This window comes from Triticum urartu, chromosome 4 (assembly GCF_003073215.2).
Source record: "Triticum urartu cultivar G1812 chromosome 4, Tu2.1, whole genome shotgun sequence".
NCBI classification, from domain to species: domain Eukaryota; kingdom Viridiplantae; phylum Streptophyta; class Magnoliopsida; order Poales; family Poaceae; genus Triticum; species Triticum urartu.
Genome location: NC_053025.1, coordinates 77,715,437 through 77,730,372, shown reverse-complemented (window position 1 = coordinate 77,730,372; position 14,936 = coordinate 77,715,437). Strand labels below are relative to the sequence as shown.

The 14,936-nt window shown below is 46.3% G+C and overlaps 1 protein-coding gene across 7 annotated transcripts; it reads right to left on the bottom strand.

The window, feature by feature from the left end:
* Positions 1–4,226: 4,226 nt before the first annotated feature.
* Positions 4,227–10,424, bottom strand: LOC125550767 (cytochrome P450 714C3-like). 7 transcript variants are annotated; one of them, XM_048713854.1, is made up of 7 exons: positions 10,277–10,368; positions 9,170–9,226; positions 8,613–9,041; positions 7,161–7,387; positions 6,799–7,046; positions 5,241–5,634; positions 4,227–5,167 (listed from the first exon to the last, which is right to left on the bottom strand). In XM_048713854.1, exons 3-7 carry the CDS (start codon positions 8,881–8,883, stop codon positions 4,739–4,741), a joined length of 1,569 nt encoding a protein of 522 aa, XP_048569811.1. In that variant the 5' UTR covers positions 8,884–9,041; positions 9,170–9,226; positions 10,277–10,368; the 3' UTR covers positions 4,227–4,738. The 7 variants fall into 7 exon arrangements, with proteins under 7 accessions (XP_048569811.1, XP_048569810.1, XP_048569807.1 ...); XM_048713853.1 differs by lacking the exon at positions 9,170–9,226 and having other exon boundaries at positions 10,277–10,406; XM_048713850.1 differs by lacking the exon at positions 9,170–9,226 and having other exon boundaries at positions 9,576–10,401.
* Positions 10,425–14,936: the final 4,512 nt, after the last annotated feature.

The window sequence follows — 14,936 nt, the reverse complement described above, 5'->3', positions numbered from 1 at the left end:
ACTATACTAAATTGACACTTCGGTAAAAGATGGGTAATTTCTGTTAGCTACCATGGCAATTTTAGTGTTTAGTCCATGCCATTTTTAGTAAGTAGACAATGACATATTCAATTTAGGTAGCATGGTATTTTTATTCTTTCAGAGCATTACAATTTTAACAGTTAGACCATGACAATTTTAATTTAGATAGCAATGACATTTCTTATTCTTTAGAGCATGACCATTTTTTGTGTCCTAACTCATGGCATTTTATAAAAGATATTTATGTTCACATGCCAAATTCATTTTGGACCCTGAAAAGTGGTGTCAATTTTTTTTCTAATTCATGGCAAACTTTTTTCGTGCGAGTATGTAATGCTAACATGGCAAAGTTTTTTTTTGTAGTTTTTTGCACTGTCACATGGCATTTTTGTACTGATCCATGGAAAAAAATAAAGAAAAAATGTTTTAATAAACATGCCAATTTTTTGCACAGTGACACGGCATGAAACATTTTTTTGTTTTGTGAAAGAAAAAACAACACAGTTTGGCCCAGTTTTCTTGATTTTGTTTTCAGTTTCAGGCCTTTTTTGTTGCTTTAAAAAAACTTTTTATTGTTGCTATAAAGCTATGCCTTTTTTTCCTCAGTTTTTGGCACGTGATGTGTGGTTCGCTGTGGGGATTCTTTCCAGCGAACGTAAAACGTTCGATGGTTCCCTCCTTCTGAGGAAACGATTTGTTCGCGCGAGGGGCTTCCCGCGGGAACATTCCCGAGTTAATTATTCACGTCCATCGAAAAAGCTAGCGTGTAATCCTCATCAAAAAACAAAAACTAGCGTCGAAAATAATTAAGAAGGAAAGAGAGGTTGCCGTCATCGATCGATCACGAAATTGCGGCAATCCCGCGAGGGCTTGTATCTCGGTTCGCTTGCATGCGATCGTGGCTGCCCTACGACGACGAGTACGACGCCGCCAAGGCCGGCCGGCCGGTGCCGATCGAATTGGCGATGACCACCATGGACTCCCTCAAGGACGACAACGTGGAGGAGATCCTGCTCCGCCTCCCATCGTGGGCCTCCCTCGGACACGCCGTGCGCGCCTCCGCCGCGTCGCCTCCAGCCCCGGCTTCCTCCGCTGCTTCCGCGCACGCCACGCCTCGTCGTCGCCCCACAGCTTCCTCGGCGTCTTCTCCCGCTGGCAACCCTCCGGCCTCCCCCTCTTCCACCTCGCCGGCCCAGCCCGGTCCGACCCCGGCCTCGTCGCCATCGCGCACGCCGGCGACTTCCTGCTCGCCCGCCTCGAGGACGACCCGGGGTGGCCGCCTCCTCCTCTCCAGAGGCAGAGGCAGATCCCTCTCCGTCTACGACCCCGTCTCTCTCTGCCGCGTCGACATAGACCGCCCGCACCACGACCCCTTTCCGGACGGCTACATCGCCGACGCCAAGTGCCTGGTCGACGACGACGGCGACGCTTCCTTCCGCGTGGTCTCCCTGCAGGTAGACGATCGCCGCAGGCTGCGGGCCGTCGAGTACGACTACAAAGCACACGGGTGGCGCTTCCACCCTTGGGCGGCGGACACCGTCACGCCGCCCCCGGCGTACCAGACGATGTACGCGGCCGGGCTCATGTTCTGGAACCACGACGGGGACACCGCCGGGGCCTCGTCGCTCTTGCTCGACACCCGCACGAGGGACTTCTCCATGCTCCCTCTCCCGGCAACCATTTCGGAGGCGGGCTCGAATACCACAAGGTACTCCATCGGAGAGACCGACGACGGCAAGTGCTGCCTTGTGTGCGTCAAGGACCGCCGGCTGCAACTGTGGCTGCTCAAGGAGAACCGTGGTGGTCGCAACCGCAATATTTGGGTGTTCGAGAAGGAAAAGCCATGGATCAAGCTGCTTGGCGGATTTTGCCAGGTGCAGCACGTCGGGAAGGTGGTCGCCGGACTGGTCATCGTTTGGGCAGGCAATCCCTCTGATGGCGGCGGGGAGTCGTTTCATCAATCATCATTATGCCATTGACATAAAGAGCCTCAGCCTCAAGGCCAAGCTTTCCGTTGTTGGAGGTGGAACGGTGGTTCATCCTTTCATACTACCATATCCGCCTGCTGGGTTCTTGACGCCTGCCACGCCACACACGCCTCAGATGGATATTTGCAAAGGTATGTATATATGTGTGTGAATCTCATTTTTCTGGTGTCTACTTACTGTCTAGATCAGCTTGCTAGGAAATATATATGTGTGTGATCAGTAGTTGCAAAAATTAATCAAATCGGTGCTTGCCATAATATTTTCAATCAAACTGGATTACGATTAGTTCTGTTAGATGGACATCGTGCATCATGCATGCATGTATGCAGAATTCTGAGAATAAAATTCTTCATCATCTAAAAATGGTTGGGCTGGTAATTCCTAAACTGAATTGACAATATATAGTACTCCCTATGTAAACTAATATAAGATCTTAGTATTAGTTTACAAGGGAGCACCAGCTGCAATGACAGTATATATAATGAATATTCTTTGAATATTTTTGGAGTGGATCGAATTTTGAGCAGAAAACTAACATGTTTACTGCATGTGCTTCATTAACATTTGCAGATAATGAGACGCAACAAGAACCGTCTTCTTCCAGGAAACGTAGGAACGCCCTCCCGCCCACCCTTGAGCTCCTTCAGCCGCCCATCATCACCATCTCCGACGACGCTAGCACCGTGGCGGCCTCCGCTGCTCCCAGAGCCGCCGCGCCCTCTCCTTGCCGCAGCTCGCGCATCCAGAAGTTATACAACGGGGCATGTGTTGGCTCCATTGGGCGCTTCTCCAAGCGCAAAGCCGCTGTTAGCTCCTCTGACAGCGGGATGGTGAACCGCTCATTCTCCTCCTCCTCCAGGCGGAAGAAGACCAAGGTTCAGCACGCGGCTTCCAATGCTGCGACCTGAACATCGACGCCATCCTCACTGGTGCGTCTCAGAGCTCTTCGGCGGGCATCCGCGACTGCTCGGACTCTTCTGCATCCTCCAGGTCAACCCCATGGCTAGCCGTCACCACTGCGATCACTCATTTGAGGTTGTTGCATTATGCATGCATTTCAGGAGAATCAAGTCTTTTGGCTTCAGTCTCTTCCGTCAGGTCATGTTTAATCAGTGTCAGGTTTCATGTTTAAGTAGTGTCAGGTTTCAGTTAAGCTTTCTCTTAGAGAAACCCTCTGCATGTGCTGGCCAGCCGCACTTCACGCGCTTGTATCTGCATCCTTTGCATCGTATCCAAGTGTTATTCATCCGCGCTTCAATCGCTTGAATCTGCATCCATGCACGCTCTGCCAAGTTCAGTTTCGGATCAACATGCAAATTTTGACATGAAAAGTCCAGGCGTCGTCGTATTAATTGGGCTATGATGGATGGAAAGCTTCAACAGCTGGATCAGAGACCATGTGATGGATGATATTTGATATTGCTAACCGCAGCTTCACATGGTCGAATGAGAGACGTGAGCCAACACTAGTAAAGTTGCACACTGGACAGGGTTTTAGTTAACGCTAACCGAAAGCTGAGCTTTCTTCAGACTACAGCCACAGCAATTGCAGCAACAACTTCTGACCACACTCCCGTACGTCGCAGTAGATTTCAACAAGGAAACACCCAAGAGGAGAGTGGATGTCCTGCACGCAGCGGCAGCTGCACGCAGCGCATCCACGGCTGCGCGTTCGCGTGGTGATGCGTGGAGGTTGATTTGCAAAACGGGTAAAGCGGAGATACATCGCTGATACAGATAAATACACTGCCTCTCGTCCGTGCAGTGGGCTCGGGCCGTTGTACCTTCTGACATGGGAGAGGGACGTGCCACGTACGGCGTGCACAGTGGGACATTATTTTTCTGCTCCACGGGCCCGGTGGTTGTGCCAGCCGTAGATGCGCTGCGTGCAGCGATGGACTTCTCCACCCAAGAGCAAACTCTTCAGGTTTGAGAATCATTGGCTTGAGATTGAGGAGGTAAGACCGTAAGAGAGATTGTTTCAAATGGGTGATGGGCGTTCCTCCCTGATCGGTTTCAAAATGACAAGGATCAGGGCTGCTATTCGAAAGTGTCTGGAGAAATGTCAACTGCATCCAAGGGAAATCCAGGGCCGGGCACTTACATCAATGTAAGCTCCTTGCGATTCGGCACAATCAGTACTGATAATTGTTGTTGGCTTCGTTTTATGATGAAATGAGACCGGAGGAAACCCCTCTTTTCCAAAAAAAATTAAAATAAATACTAGAAGTAAAAATAATAATTCAGTTTGAGCAAAGAATTGCTTTCTAACAAAAGAAATACCCAAATGATAAGTGCCACACGTGTGGCATGAAGCACTCCGGCCCCGACGACGGTTTTTACAACTAAAGTTGTCATCCGAAAAGAGAACAAATCCAAAGAAAAAACAGAAACTTGCCATTCGAAAAGAAAGTTGTCATGCTTGACAACTAAAGTTGCCATCCTCGCGTCACTAAACTTGCCATAAAAAACGTTCGAAGTTGTCATGTGTTCGTGCCATAGGTGTGACACTTATCAGGGTCCAAGAAATATCATTTGGGGGAGATACGGGTACCATGTCATCAATAACCATACCTTGCTTTGCCAGTGTTTTCTGAACTTACTGAATCTTGCGCCGCAGAAAGTACCGACGAAAGCACCGCCTTGCCGATTACAAACACAGTGGAGTGGTGGCGTCACTGTTTTCATCAGGCGCGGCACCTTCTTGCCACAGATGGCAGTGAGAGAGATCATGGAAGCTTCGTGACGACAAGAGGCATGCCGAACCCAGGCTCGACGGTGAGCCGGAACAACGGCGCGTGCCGGTACCCGGGCGACGGTGAGAAGGCGAACTTGCTCAGCAGGCGCACGAGCACCACCTTCAGCTCCATCATCGCCAGGTTCTGCCCAGCACAAATTCTGGGCCCGTGCCCAAACGGCAGGTACATGTGTGACGGCTCGCACGCCGCAGCGGCGCCGTTCGCAAACCGATCAGGCCGGAACTCACCGGCGTCCTGGCCCCAAACATCCTTGTCGAGGTGCAGCATCGCTATGGCTATCTGGATGATCGTCCCCCGTGGGATGTCGAGCCCACCGAGCTTGAAGTCCTTCAGCGTTTCGCGCATAATCAATGACCCCGGAGGGTACAGCCGGAGAGTCTCCTGGATCACCATGGTGATCTGGAAAAGGAATGTAGTAATGGTTATGCCAGCTTCTCGAGACTGATTGATGCATGACGGGATGCTTTCTCACCGTTTTCAGTCGCCGGAGGACGTCGACGTCGAGCTCTGTGCCTCCACGGCACACCTCTAGAGCCTCGGCACGGGCACGGTCCTGCCACGCCGGGTGTGTGGCCAGCAACATCAGGCACCAGGTGACGGTGACGGCTGTAGTCTCGTGCCCAGCAAAGTAGATGCTCTTGCAGTTGTCGACGATGTAGTCCTCGGCGCTGCCACGGAAGCTGGCCGGACAATGGCGAGCACTATTGACAATCGAGCGGAGAAGGCCATTGTGTTTAGTCTTTATGCAATCGTCGTCTTCGCTGCTGCTGCCACGGCTGTGTTCCTTTGCGACATTCAGGATGAGTAACCGAACTTCTTGCTCCAGCTTTTGTATCTCTCGATTGGCCTTGGTCGGCAAACTCTTCCTGTAATCACGCACAAAACATTATGACTATAAGTTTCACTTTTTACCCCTTGAGACAGATTTTCCCCTATTTAACATATCTTGCCACATTTTAATCATTAGTACTGAACTTGTGACATTATGTCCCCGAACTGAAAAGCTAGATCCACTTGTTAGGAAGACATGGTATCTCACTACTCGTAGAAGATATATATATACCAAATTATGAAAAATCCCTCTGGTTCAGTCAAGTTCTATGAAAAATTGTGTTAGTTTTGCTGAATAGGTACTGCTAGCTGCACGGCTGCACCACACTGCTCATGCCCCATATCAGAATGAGAGTGGTTTTTCTACACCCACCCTTGATGCACCCACGGTGCACCCACGCAAGAAAACATATGAAAACATTTTGAAAAAATCTGAAACTTTGTGGGAATGATCATCAACAAATGTTAGAGAGGCTTGCAAATTTTCATGGTCAAATGACATCCAGTGAGCTCTATACAAAACAGACAAAATTACTCAAATTTACTCAAAATGTAAGTGCACTGTTTGACCAAAATTTGTAATTTTGTTATTTTTGTACAGTTTTCCTCGGATGTCATTTGACCACCAAACTTGGCAAGCCTCTCTAACATTTGTTGATGATCATTTCCACAAAGTTTCAAAAAAATTCGAGATGTTTTGGTATGTTTTCTTGCGTGGGTGCACCGAGGTGGGGTTCAGCCACTACACCCCCGGCGATTATGAACCTGAGTTGTCCACATAGTCAGCTGCATTGTCAGTCAAGGGAAATATAAATAGGATAAAAGCCATAACAAAGGTCACAACTGAGTAAAATGTGGCCAGGTATTTTAAAATAAAGTAACGTTGTCACAAGATTGCATCTACTGGGTAAAAAGTGGAAATCACTACTCCCTCCGTCCCATAATATAAGAACACTCTTGGGACGGAGGGAGTATTAATTTTATGACAGGACTGGACTAGACTTTGCCCTATGGAAAAGAGTTATCTTAGTTTGAGCAACCAGACTATTTTGGGGAAAAACATTTCGGATATTTACATCACAATTTCAGTGATTCCTGTCTGATGAATGAGAATGAACCTTATTTACCCTATGGAAAAGACTTATCTTATTCACTTCTTTTTTCATTTTCTTTTCACTATGTTAGATATGTATACTTACCACACCGCGGATAATCCAACAAGTGCATCTTGCTGAGAAATCGCCTTCTGAAGCTGCCTGAGCTTGTAGAATATTTCTTCCCCTGTTGCGAAATTGCTGCCAAAACATGCCCTGGCGATTACATCCGCCGAAAAACTCCGCAAATAACCATCCACATCTATCTCTCTACTCCCTCCCATGCCGTCAAGCATACTATCCCATGCTTCTAGCAGTGGGGCAGAAGCCTCCACTATTAGTTCTATCATGACCTGCAAACATCATTCTTGCAATTATAATGACTTTTTACAGAAATTCCAACTATAATGCCGGATCATGTTCTTAGTATTTCAACTCATATTTAAGCATGAAGAAGCTGACGTCACCTTAATCTTCTCCATGAAGAACTCTTGTGCAATGATCTTTCTCTGATAGGCCCATATATTGCCATTTGCCACCAAGATGCCTTCACCGAAGAGTGGTTTGCGAGATTTCTGTATAAAAATAGGCTTTCCGAGCTCAGATGATGTGCAGTGGCTCATGTCCTTGACCATGCCAGGGTCAGAAACATACAGAATCTCCACAGCTCCTGTTGAGTAGAGGAATACCGACCCTATTCCAAATTCACAATCCAATAGCATCATCGCCATAAAAAGAATGGACTAATATAAGAAATACAGCACGAATAAGTACTGCAAATACCATTGAGATAAACCGAATAATTTTATATCAAATACTGTATATGTTCGCTAATTATATCTGGCAAAAAATTCAACTTTACTTTCCACTGGAGCGAAATTCCTTATTATAAAAATTAGTTACAAATGCACGGTCTTCATACAAAAAAGATTCCAGCATTTTCAGTCAACAAGCCAACTACTGATCACTTCACGCATTTTGTTTTAAGGCATAGTTGAACAATATTTCATAGAACAAGACAAAAAGATCTATAGACAGACACTTAGGTCTCGTAGGAGGCCAGGTTCCAAGAGAATTATTATATCATTAACCAAAATACTACTCCCTCCGATCCATATTAATTGTTGCTGCTTTAGTATAACTTTGTACTACAATTAATATGGATAGGAGGGAGTAGTATTTTATATCATCAGTATTCCAATGTTCAAGAGTAAATTTCAACATCAAGAGAAAGCTGTCAGGGTTCGACTCGAACCTAAACCTGAGCTTCAGTCTGAAGATGGTGTCAACTAGAAGTCGACACTAGACGGTTCAGTTAACGGCTCAGATGCAACTGGACAAAAGAGTGACCAAAGTAAGAAAGGAGAACAAACTAGATCTTATGTAGCTTAGGGTTCGTCCTTCTTCCCCTATCGTGTCCCAATTTCAATCTTGCTCAAATCCACACACAATTCGTCCCCGATTGCAACAGCAGTCCTTCGGGGCACCACAAAAGCTTATGTAGCTTTCAATTATCCGAGTTGTTCCTGACTTTTGACTTTTGGGAGACCATTTATATACCCAGCTAAGGTTGGTAAGGATGTTCCTTTGTCACTAACTACGAGCAAGAAGACAGTGCGGAACATGTAAGTGAGTATAATGTGGCTTTATCTTTTGGATGATAGGGTTGCTAGGGTGGATGCCTTACATCAATGAAATGTACAAAGCATAAATAGCAACAGAGACGAGATGCACTGCCAACAAACTGTAAAATGTAAATTTTGTGATCTCACAGTCTTATGTCACAAGAATAGAAACATCCATGGGCCATCTAATCACTAACATACTAAAAATGACTTGTAAGCAAAGAACAAGTGTTACTGTTAAAATAGACCAAACCAGAGACTATGCGTGCATGAATTGAACTTTTGACTACATACCATATGTTTCCCTCCAGATCATGAACTGAGGGAAGAGGGTGGACATGTAGTTACTGGTGTCTTGCTTCTGCGCAGGCAATGCCTCTTGTCGGATCCTCTTTATCTCCTGGGTGTTGCCATAGAGCAAAGTAGGCCTGGGACCCCTCACACCTTGCTTCCTTAGTTTCTTTCTTATCCTCTCTGGCCTCAGCCATAGTATCTCACAGATGTACAACAGAGGTAACCCAAGAAGTACAGGAAGAAGCAGAGCTAGCAGATGAAGTTTCCCCATGGCAGAGTGAGGAAAGAGGGAGGACTTCTTGTCACACTATGTAATCCACAAGATTCCCATCTGTTTAGAACTCTAGGATATAAATGCTGTTTTTGTCTTCTACAGTTTCTGATTCTTTATTATCTTGCTTTCTGATCTTGGCATCTACTGACAATATTCTGCCAAGTTGAGGTTTTTATATATTAATTGATAAGCTTTTGGCTTAGCTGCCAAAGTATACTTTTAAACAAAGGAGGCAAATTTATACCTGGTCACAAAATAATAGTACTAAAAGAAACATTATTACCTAAAAGAATGGACTCTTGCATAGTTCATTAATAGGTGCAGCTCATCCTCCGCTGAACTGTGCAAAGTGGTGGGGAGAAAAGGTGACTAAACCCAGTAACAAGAACAACCAGGTGGGTGAACTCAGAAAAGTTTGAAAACCTTTTATCAACATTTTTACAGAGACAACACCAGCACCAATCACGTTCTGTCCACGGATCAAATTAGCTTTTTTTTCTAGAAAAAACGATCAAATTCCATTTTAGCTTGTATGTCAATAAACATTTTTTTTCAACAATCCACCACGGAGAGGTATATCAATAGCATAGAAGAAGAGGGGACACGACGCCTTTTAGCATATAACGCTAAACCAAGAGGTTAGAAACCACACCCACCATACTACAAGTCTACAACGGCACACAGCTCACCTTGTCCAAACTCAGGCCAAGGCCACTAATGGCGAAGAGGCAGGACACAAAGCACCAAGGCCGCATCACAACCGATGTCAGATACCTCAGAAGCACGACAAAGATTTCAGACCAGACTGGGTCAACGCACCCTATGATGTGCAGTTGGGAAGAGTCTGATTTCTATGAAGCAGTTGACGCCAATCGCAGCATGCAGCCTCTGTACTCTGCAGTAATCACGCCGCATTCGCCAAAGTGTATAAGTGTATTGCCTGAGCAGGAATCTGAAGATGGTGTATCAACTAGGAGAATGTCTATGAAATCAGACTGCAAATGCGACTTGACTCGATACCTAAGATGGAATCATGGAAGAGCAAGAAACCAGGGCAATAAACTGGATATCTAAAAAAATCATCATCAGGCTGATGAGCAGAGCTGTTGTGGGAATGCGTCAGTCCTCTTATAATCCCTCACTGCAAATAGCTGAAGCTTCGAAGTTACCCACAGCAAAAGGTCCAGTACAAACTAGGGAATGAACATCTCGTTGACTGGCGGTGCCGGCCAGGAACGCGTCGTTGCTAAACTGCCGACTCCGTCGATTGCGAGCACCGCGCCGACGAGAAAGAAGCAATGGGGATTAATCCAGCTTGCGGCAGATACTACAAACACATAAAGCTGCGAGAATCGTGGAGAGTGAGAGATCAATCAGCTACGAAGTTTACCAAGATGACGGGAGCAACTAAGAACGGCGACGTCGATGAGGAATCGCAGAAGGAGGGGCGGCGCTGGCGGAGGAAGACGACGCCGGACGGACGGAGTGAGGTGAGACTGGGTTTGGGGCTTGGAGAAAAGCATAGCGGAAGTGGGCCTGCTCGAGATATCACTCTCAATCAGCACATCCCCTCGGTGGGCCGGCCACCTTTTACGACCGTTTGTCGGCTTTATAATAAAGCAAACCATTACTGATTACATTCTCCCCTAAACAAAAAATCACTGATTACATTCGAGTAGACCAATACAAAGACAGGACAAAATTACTGTTATGACCTAAAGAGCTAACAAAATCGTGATTTGACCTCGTTTCCAAAAAAAAAAAATCGATTCTGACCTTTTTGGGAGACGCCAACATCCCTGGCGTCTGGGTTGCGAAGCAGACGCCAGGCACCCTGGCGTCTGGCCCCTGGCCCGCACTGCCCGCCTGCCCGTTGACCTGCTGACGTGATAAAGGGGCCAGACGCCAGGAACCCTGGCGTCTGGCCCTGGTAACTGGATAACTCACGGGAGAGTGTGTGGGACCCACCCCAAACACTTCCCCAATCCACAACCCGAGCTTGAAGAACACTTGGAGCTCTCACACTCTCTCCTACCCCTCAAGCTCCGCCTCAAATCCTCTCCAAAAGGTGCATCCCTTAGGTGGATCTTTCCATCACTTTATTGCTCTTGGTAATCTCCCCCAAATCATCCAATTATTTTTGGTTAAATCTTGTTATTTTGGTTGCATTTTATACATGTTGGTGGAACCCTAGTTCATGTTTTCTCCCTTATGTTAGTGTGAATGGCTTGGTTAACTTTGATAATATAGTGATATGCGTGGTGTGTAGTAGGAATATATGCTTGTTGAGTAGAAAGATTGGGGGTTAGGGTTAGTTAGTGATTAGGGTTAACTTTGCTTAGTGTGTGTTAATTAGTGATACTTTTGTGGACATCACCAATAATTTAGTGTTGATATGATTTGGATATAATGAGATGTATTTGGATAAACACCAATTCTCATTGAAGTCTTAAATGCATTCATGTTATTTTTAGATGGAGAGACTTGTTAATGTTCATTACATGGACAAGGAGGCATTCTTGAGTAACAATGCCGACACGGGTGAGGAACCATTGGTTTTTGATACAAGCCCTAGCTATGAGGATGTTGTTGCAAAAGTGAGACAAGTCTTAAAGTGGATGGACACCAATATTGATGTTAAGTTAATAGGAAGGTATGATGTTGGAGTTGGAGCCAAATCTCGCTTGAAAAGTATGCCTATCACCTCGGATTTGCATTGGGATGTATACAAGAAAAAAGTTTCCCAATCGGAAGACAAGTCACTTGAATTGTTTGTCACCAAGGTTGAATCTCCTCGGTTTACCTTTGATTTGAACCGGCATGTCTCTTCCCCAATGGATGACATGAGCGAGAGGACAATGGTGCCACTTGTTGAGCATAGGGTTGTGGTTGATGCCCCCAATGCTTATCGCCAACCACGTCCCCGTGTACCATCTATTAAAGCAAATGAAGTTGAGTTGTATGCCCCCAATGCTTCTAGCCAACCACCAACTAGCCAAGCAAATGACGTTGAGGTGATTGGTAGTGACGAAGTAATTCAAGAGGATGAAAATGCTTATGATGACGATGAAGAGCAAGAGGAAGGGTTTCATGGTAATAATGTTGGTGACTTGGATGCGTACATAGCGCAAAAGGACATGGATCATGACTTGCCTTTTAGGCGTCAATATGCGTATGACTCGGATGACGAGGGTCCAGTTGAAAAGTTGGACGAGGATGGATTCACAAAGGAGGAAAACCAAATCCACTTTGAGCTGAGGGGCTTAGAAAAAAGAACTCACTTGTTTAAAGACCTCAGCCTTGCCCATAAAGTTGTTGTTGACGGTGGAATGAGAATGACGGTGATTGAGCCAACACCATGCCCGGATCTAGGAGAACCAAGGATGGAGAATGAGGACGAGAATGCTTATTTGGAGAAAGGAGTGAAGTTTCTGAGCTTGCCTATGCTGAAGTTTTGGTTGGCTGACTATGCCATTCGGAACCATAGGCCAATTTATGTTGAGCACTCCGACATGAAGTTGCGTTACACCGTGAAGTGTGAGCAAGAAGGATGCCCATGGAAGGTTCATGCAAGAAAGCTTAAAGAAACCGAAGAATGGGTGTTAAGAAGTTGTGTTGCCACTCATAGGTGCAAACCGCCATCTAAACGACTTTGAACGACACACCGTCAACTCACATCTGAGTATTTCGGATACAAATGGATGAAAGACATAGGCTTTGATCCCACTGTGAAAGTGAGGTTTCTCATGCGGACGGTGAAAAAACAATTTGGTTATGAAGTCAAGTATGGGAAGGCATGGAAGGCAAAGGCAAATGCTATTAGGATGTTGTATGGTGGTTATGAAGAAGCATACAACCAGCTCCCAAGGTTGTTGGCCGCGATTGCACATAAGAACCCGGGCATGTTTCATGTGGTCGAGGATCACGATGGAGTGTTCCACCGTGCCTTCTGGAGTTATGGACAATGTGTGGAGGCATTTCAGCATTGTTGTCCGGTCTTGTCTATAGATGGCACGTTCTTGACTGGTAGATACAAGGGCACACTAATGGTAGCAATGGCGCACTCATAAAACGACAACGTGTTGCCGTGTGCATTTGCTTTGGTGCCTTCCGAGCACCAAGACAACTGGGAGTGGTTCATGGATCATGTTAGGCACAACGTGATTGGGGCTAGGGAGGTATGCATCATATCGGACCGGCACCATGGCATACTCAAGGCAATGGACATTGTTATTCTAGGATTTCCAAAGCTTCACCACAGATGGTGCATGAGGCATTTCGTGGCCAACTTTTACCAGGTATGTAAGAGCAAGGAGCTCAGCAAAGACCTTACCCATGTATGTGTGGCCTTCACCACCGAAGGTTTCGATGCTCGGTACAACAAACTCTTTGCAGCGGTGAACGAAGGGGGAAAAGAGTTCTTAACTAGGAATTTAAGTGAGAAGCACAAGTGGGCACACACTCATGACGATGGTGGTAGGCGATATGGCGACATGACGAGCAATCTGGTAGAATGTTTCAACAATGTGCTGAAGGGTGCTCGTGCATTGCCGATGACTGCAATAGTGGAGTACACTTTCTTCAAGCTTAATGAGTACTTTCAGAGGCATTCTGAAGAGACTGCAAAATGGATAGGTGAAAAAAAGGATTATCCGGAAAAGATTGATGAATGGTTGCAGTTACAAGCAAGCAAGTCTTCACGGCAACAAGTTATCATATTCGACAGAATTGAAATGATCTATCAAATTGATGAGCCAGGTGGCACAACACGAGACGGTTTTCAATATGATGGTGCTGCATTTGAGGTGCGTCTGAAGACTCGGTGGTGCCAGTGCAAGAGGCCTAGTAAGTATCATTGGCCATGCTCGCATTTGATAACGGCGGCGAAGGCGAGAAACATACCTGTTTGTGATGGAAAAACCGTGCGGATGCAAGAGTTCCATGTGGAAGCTATTAGGTTGACATGGGCGCCAAGATTTCACCCTTTCTTGGACCAATCACAGTGGCCTGAGTACCATGGCCCTCATATTAGGCCAGACCCTCTTCTGAAGGTGGATACCAAGGGTAGAAGGAGAACTAAGAGGTTCAGGGGTGATATGGATGACCTGGCTGGATACACTGGCATGAAACAATTTGGTAGCGGTCATTTCATGGAGGCTCCTGACACTATCAACTGTGGAGTGTCCGGTCAAAGGGGACACAATGAGCGGACATGCAAGAAAAAGAAAACCAAAAAAAGAAAAACAAGTCGTGGAGGTGGCACCGATGGTGAACGAGGTGGAAGAGGTGACGGTGGTGGTGGTCGAGGAAGCACAAGTGTCAGAGGTGGTAGTGGTGGTCGTAGAGGGAGCACAAGTGCTAGAGGTGCTAGTGTTCGTAGAAGGAGTACAAGTGCTAGAGGTGGTGGTCGAGCTAGCACAAGTGCTAGAGGTGGTGGTCGAGCAGGCACAAGTCCTAGAGGTGGTGGTCGAGCAAGCACAAGTGTTAGAGGTGGTGGTGGTCGGAGAGGAAGCACAAGTGCTAGAGGTGGTGGTGGTCGTAGAGGAATGGTTGATAATGGATCGGCCTTCGGTTATTTGCTTAATCCAGATGGTTGATCTAATAATAATGGTATATTATTTGTTCATACAATTCCTAGCATTTATTGATTTACTATATTTACACATGTACTCTCTTTGTGTCTTGTGCTAACAATTGTTCTTTTTGTAGGCATGGCTTCATCCGGTTTCAGGACGAGGCCGGCGTGCGCGGACCAAGAGGACATGCCGAAGACGTGGATGGAGGCCAGGTTGGACAAGGAGAAGGAGAAGGATGTGCCCACACCACCATGTTGGTGTGGTGATGTTTGCAAGCTGAAGGTGTCCACGGACCGCAAGAAGTCATGGACAGAAGGTAGAAGGTTTTTCGTGTGTCCCAACTATGCACATGATCGTCGAAGGCCAACTAACGCATATGACATACCACCGGTATGTTAGGTGTACATACAAAAAACCTCATCAAGTTTGAACTCATATTACTAACAAAAACATGATTTTTATGTAGTCGCCTCC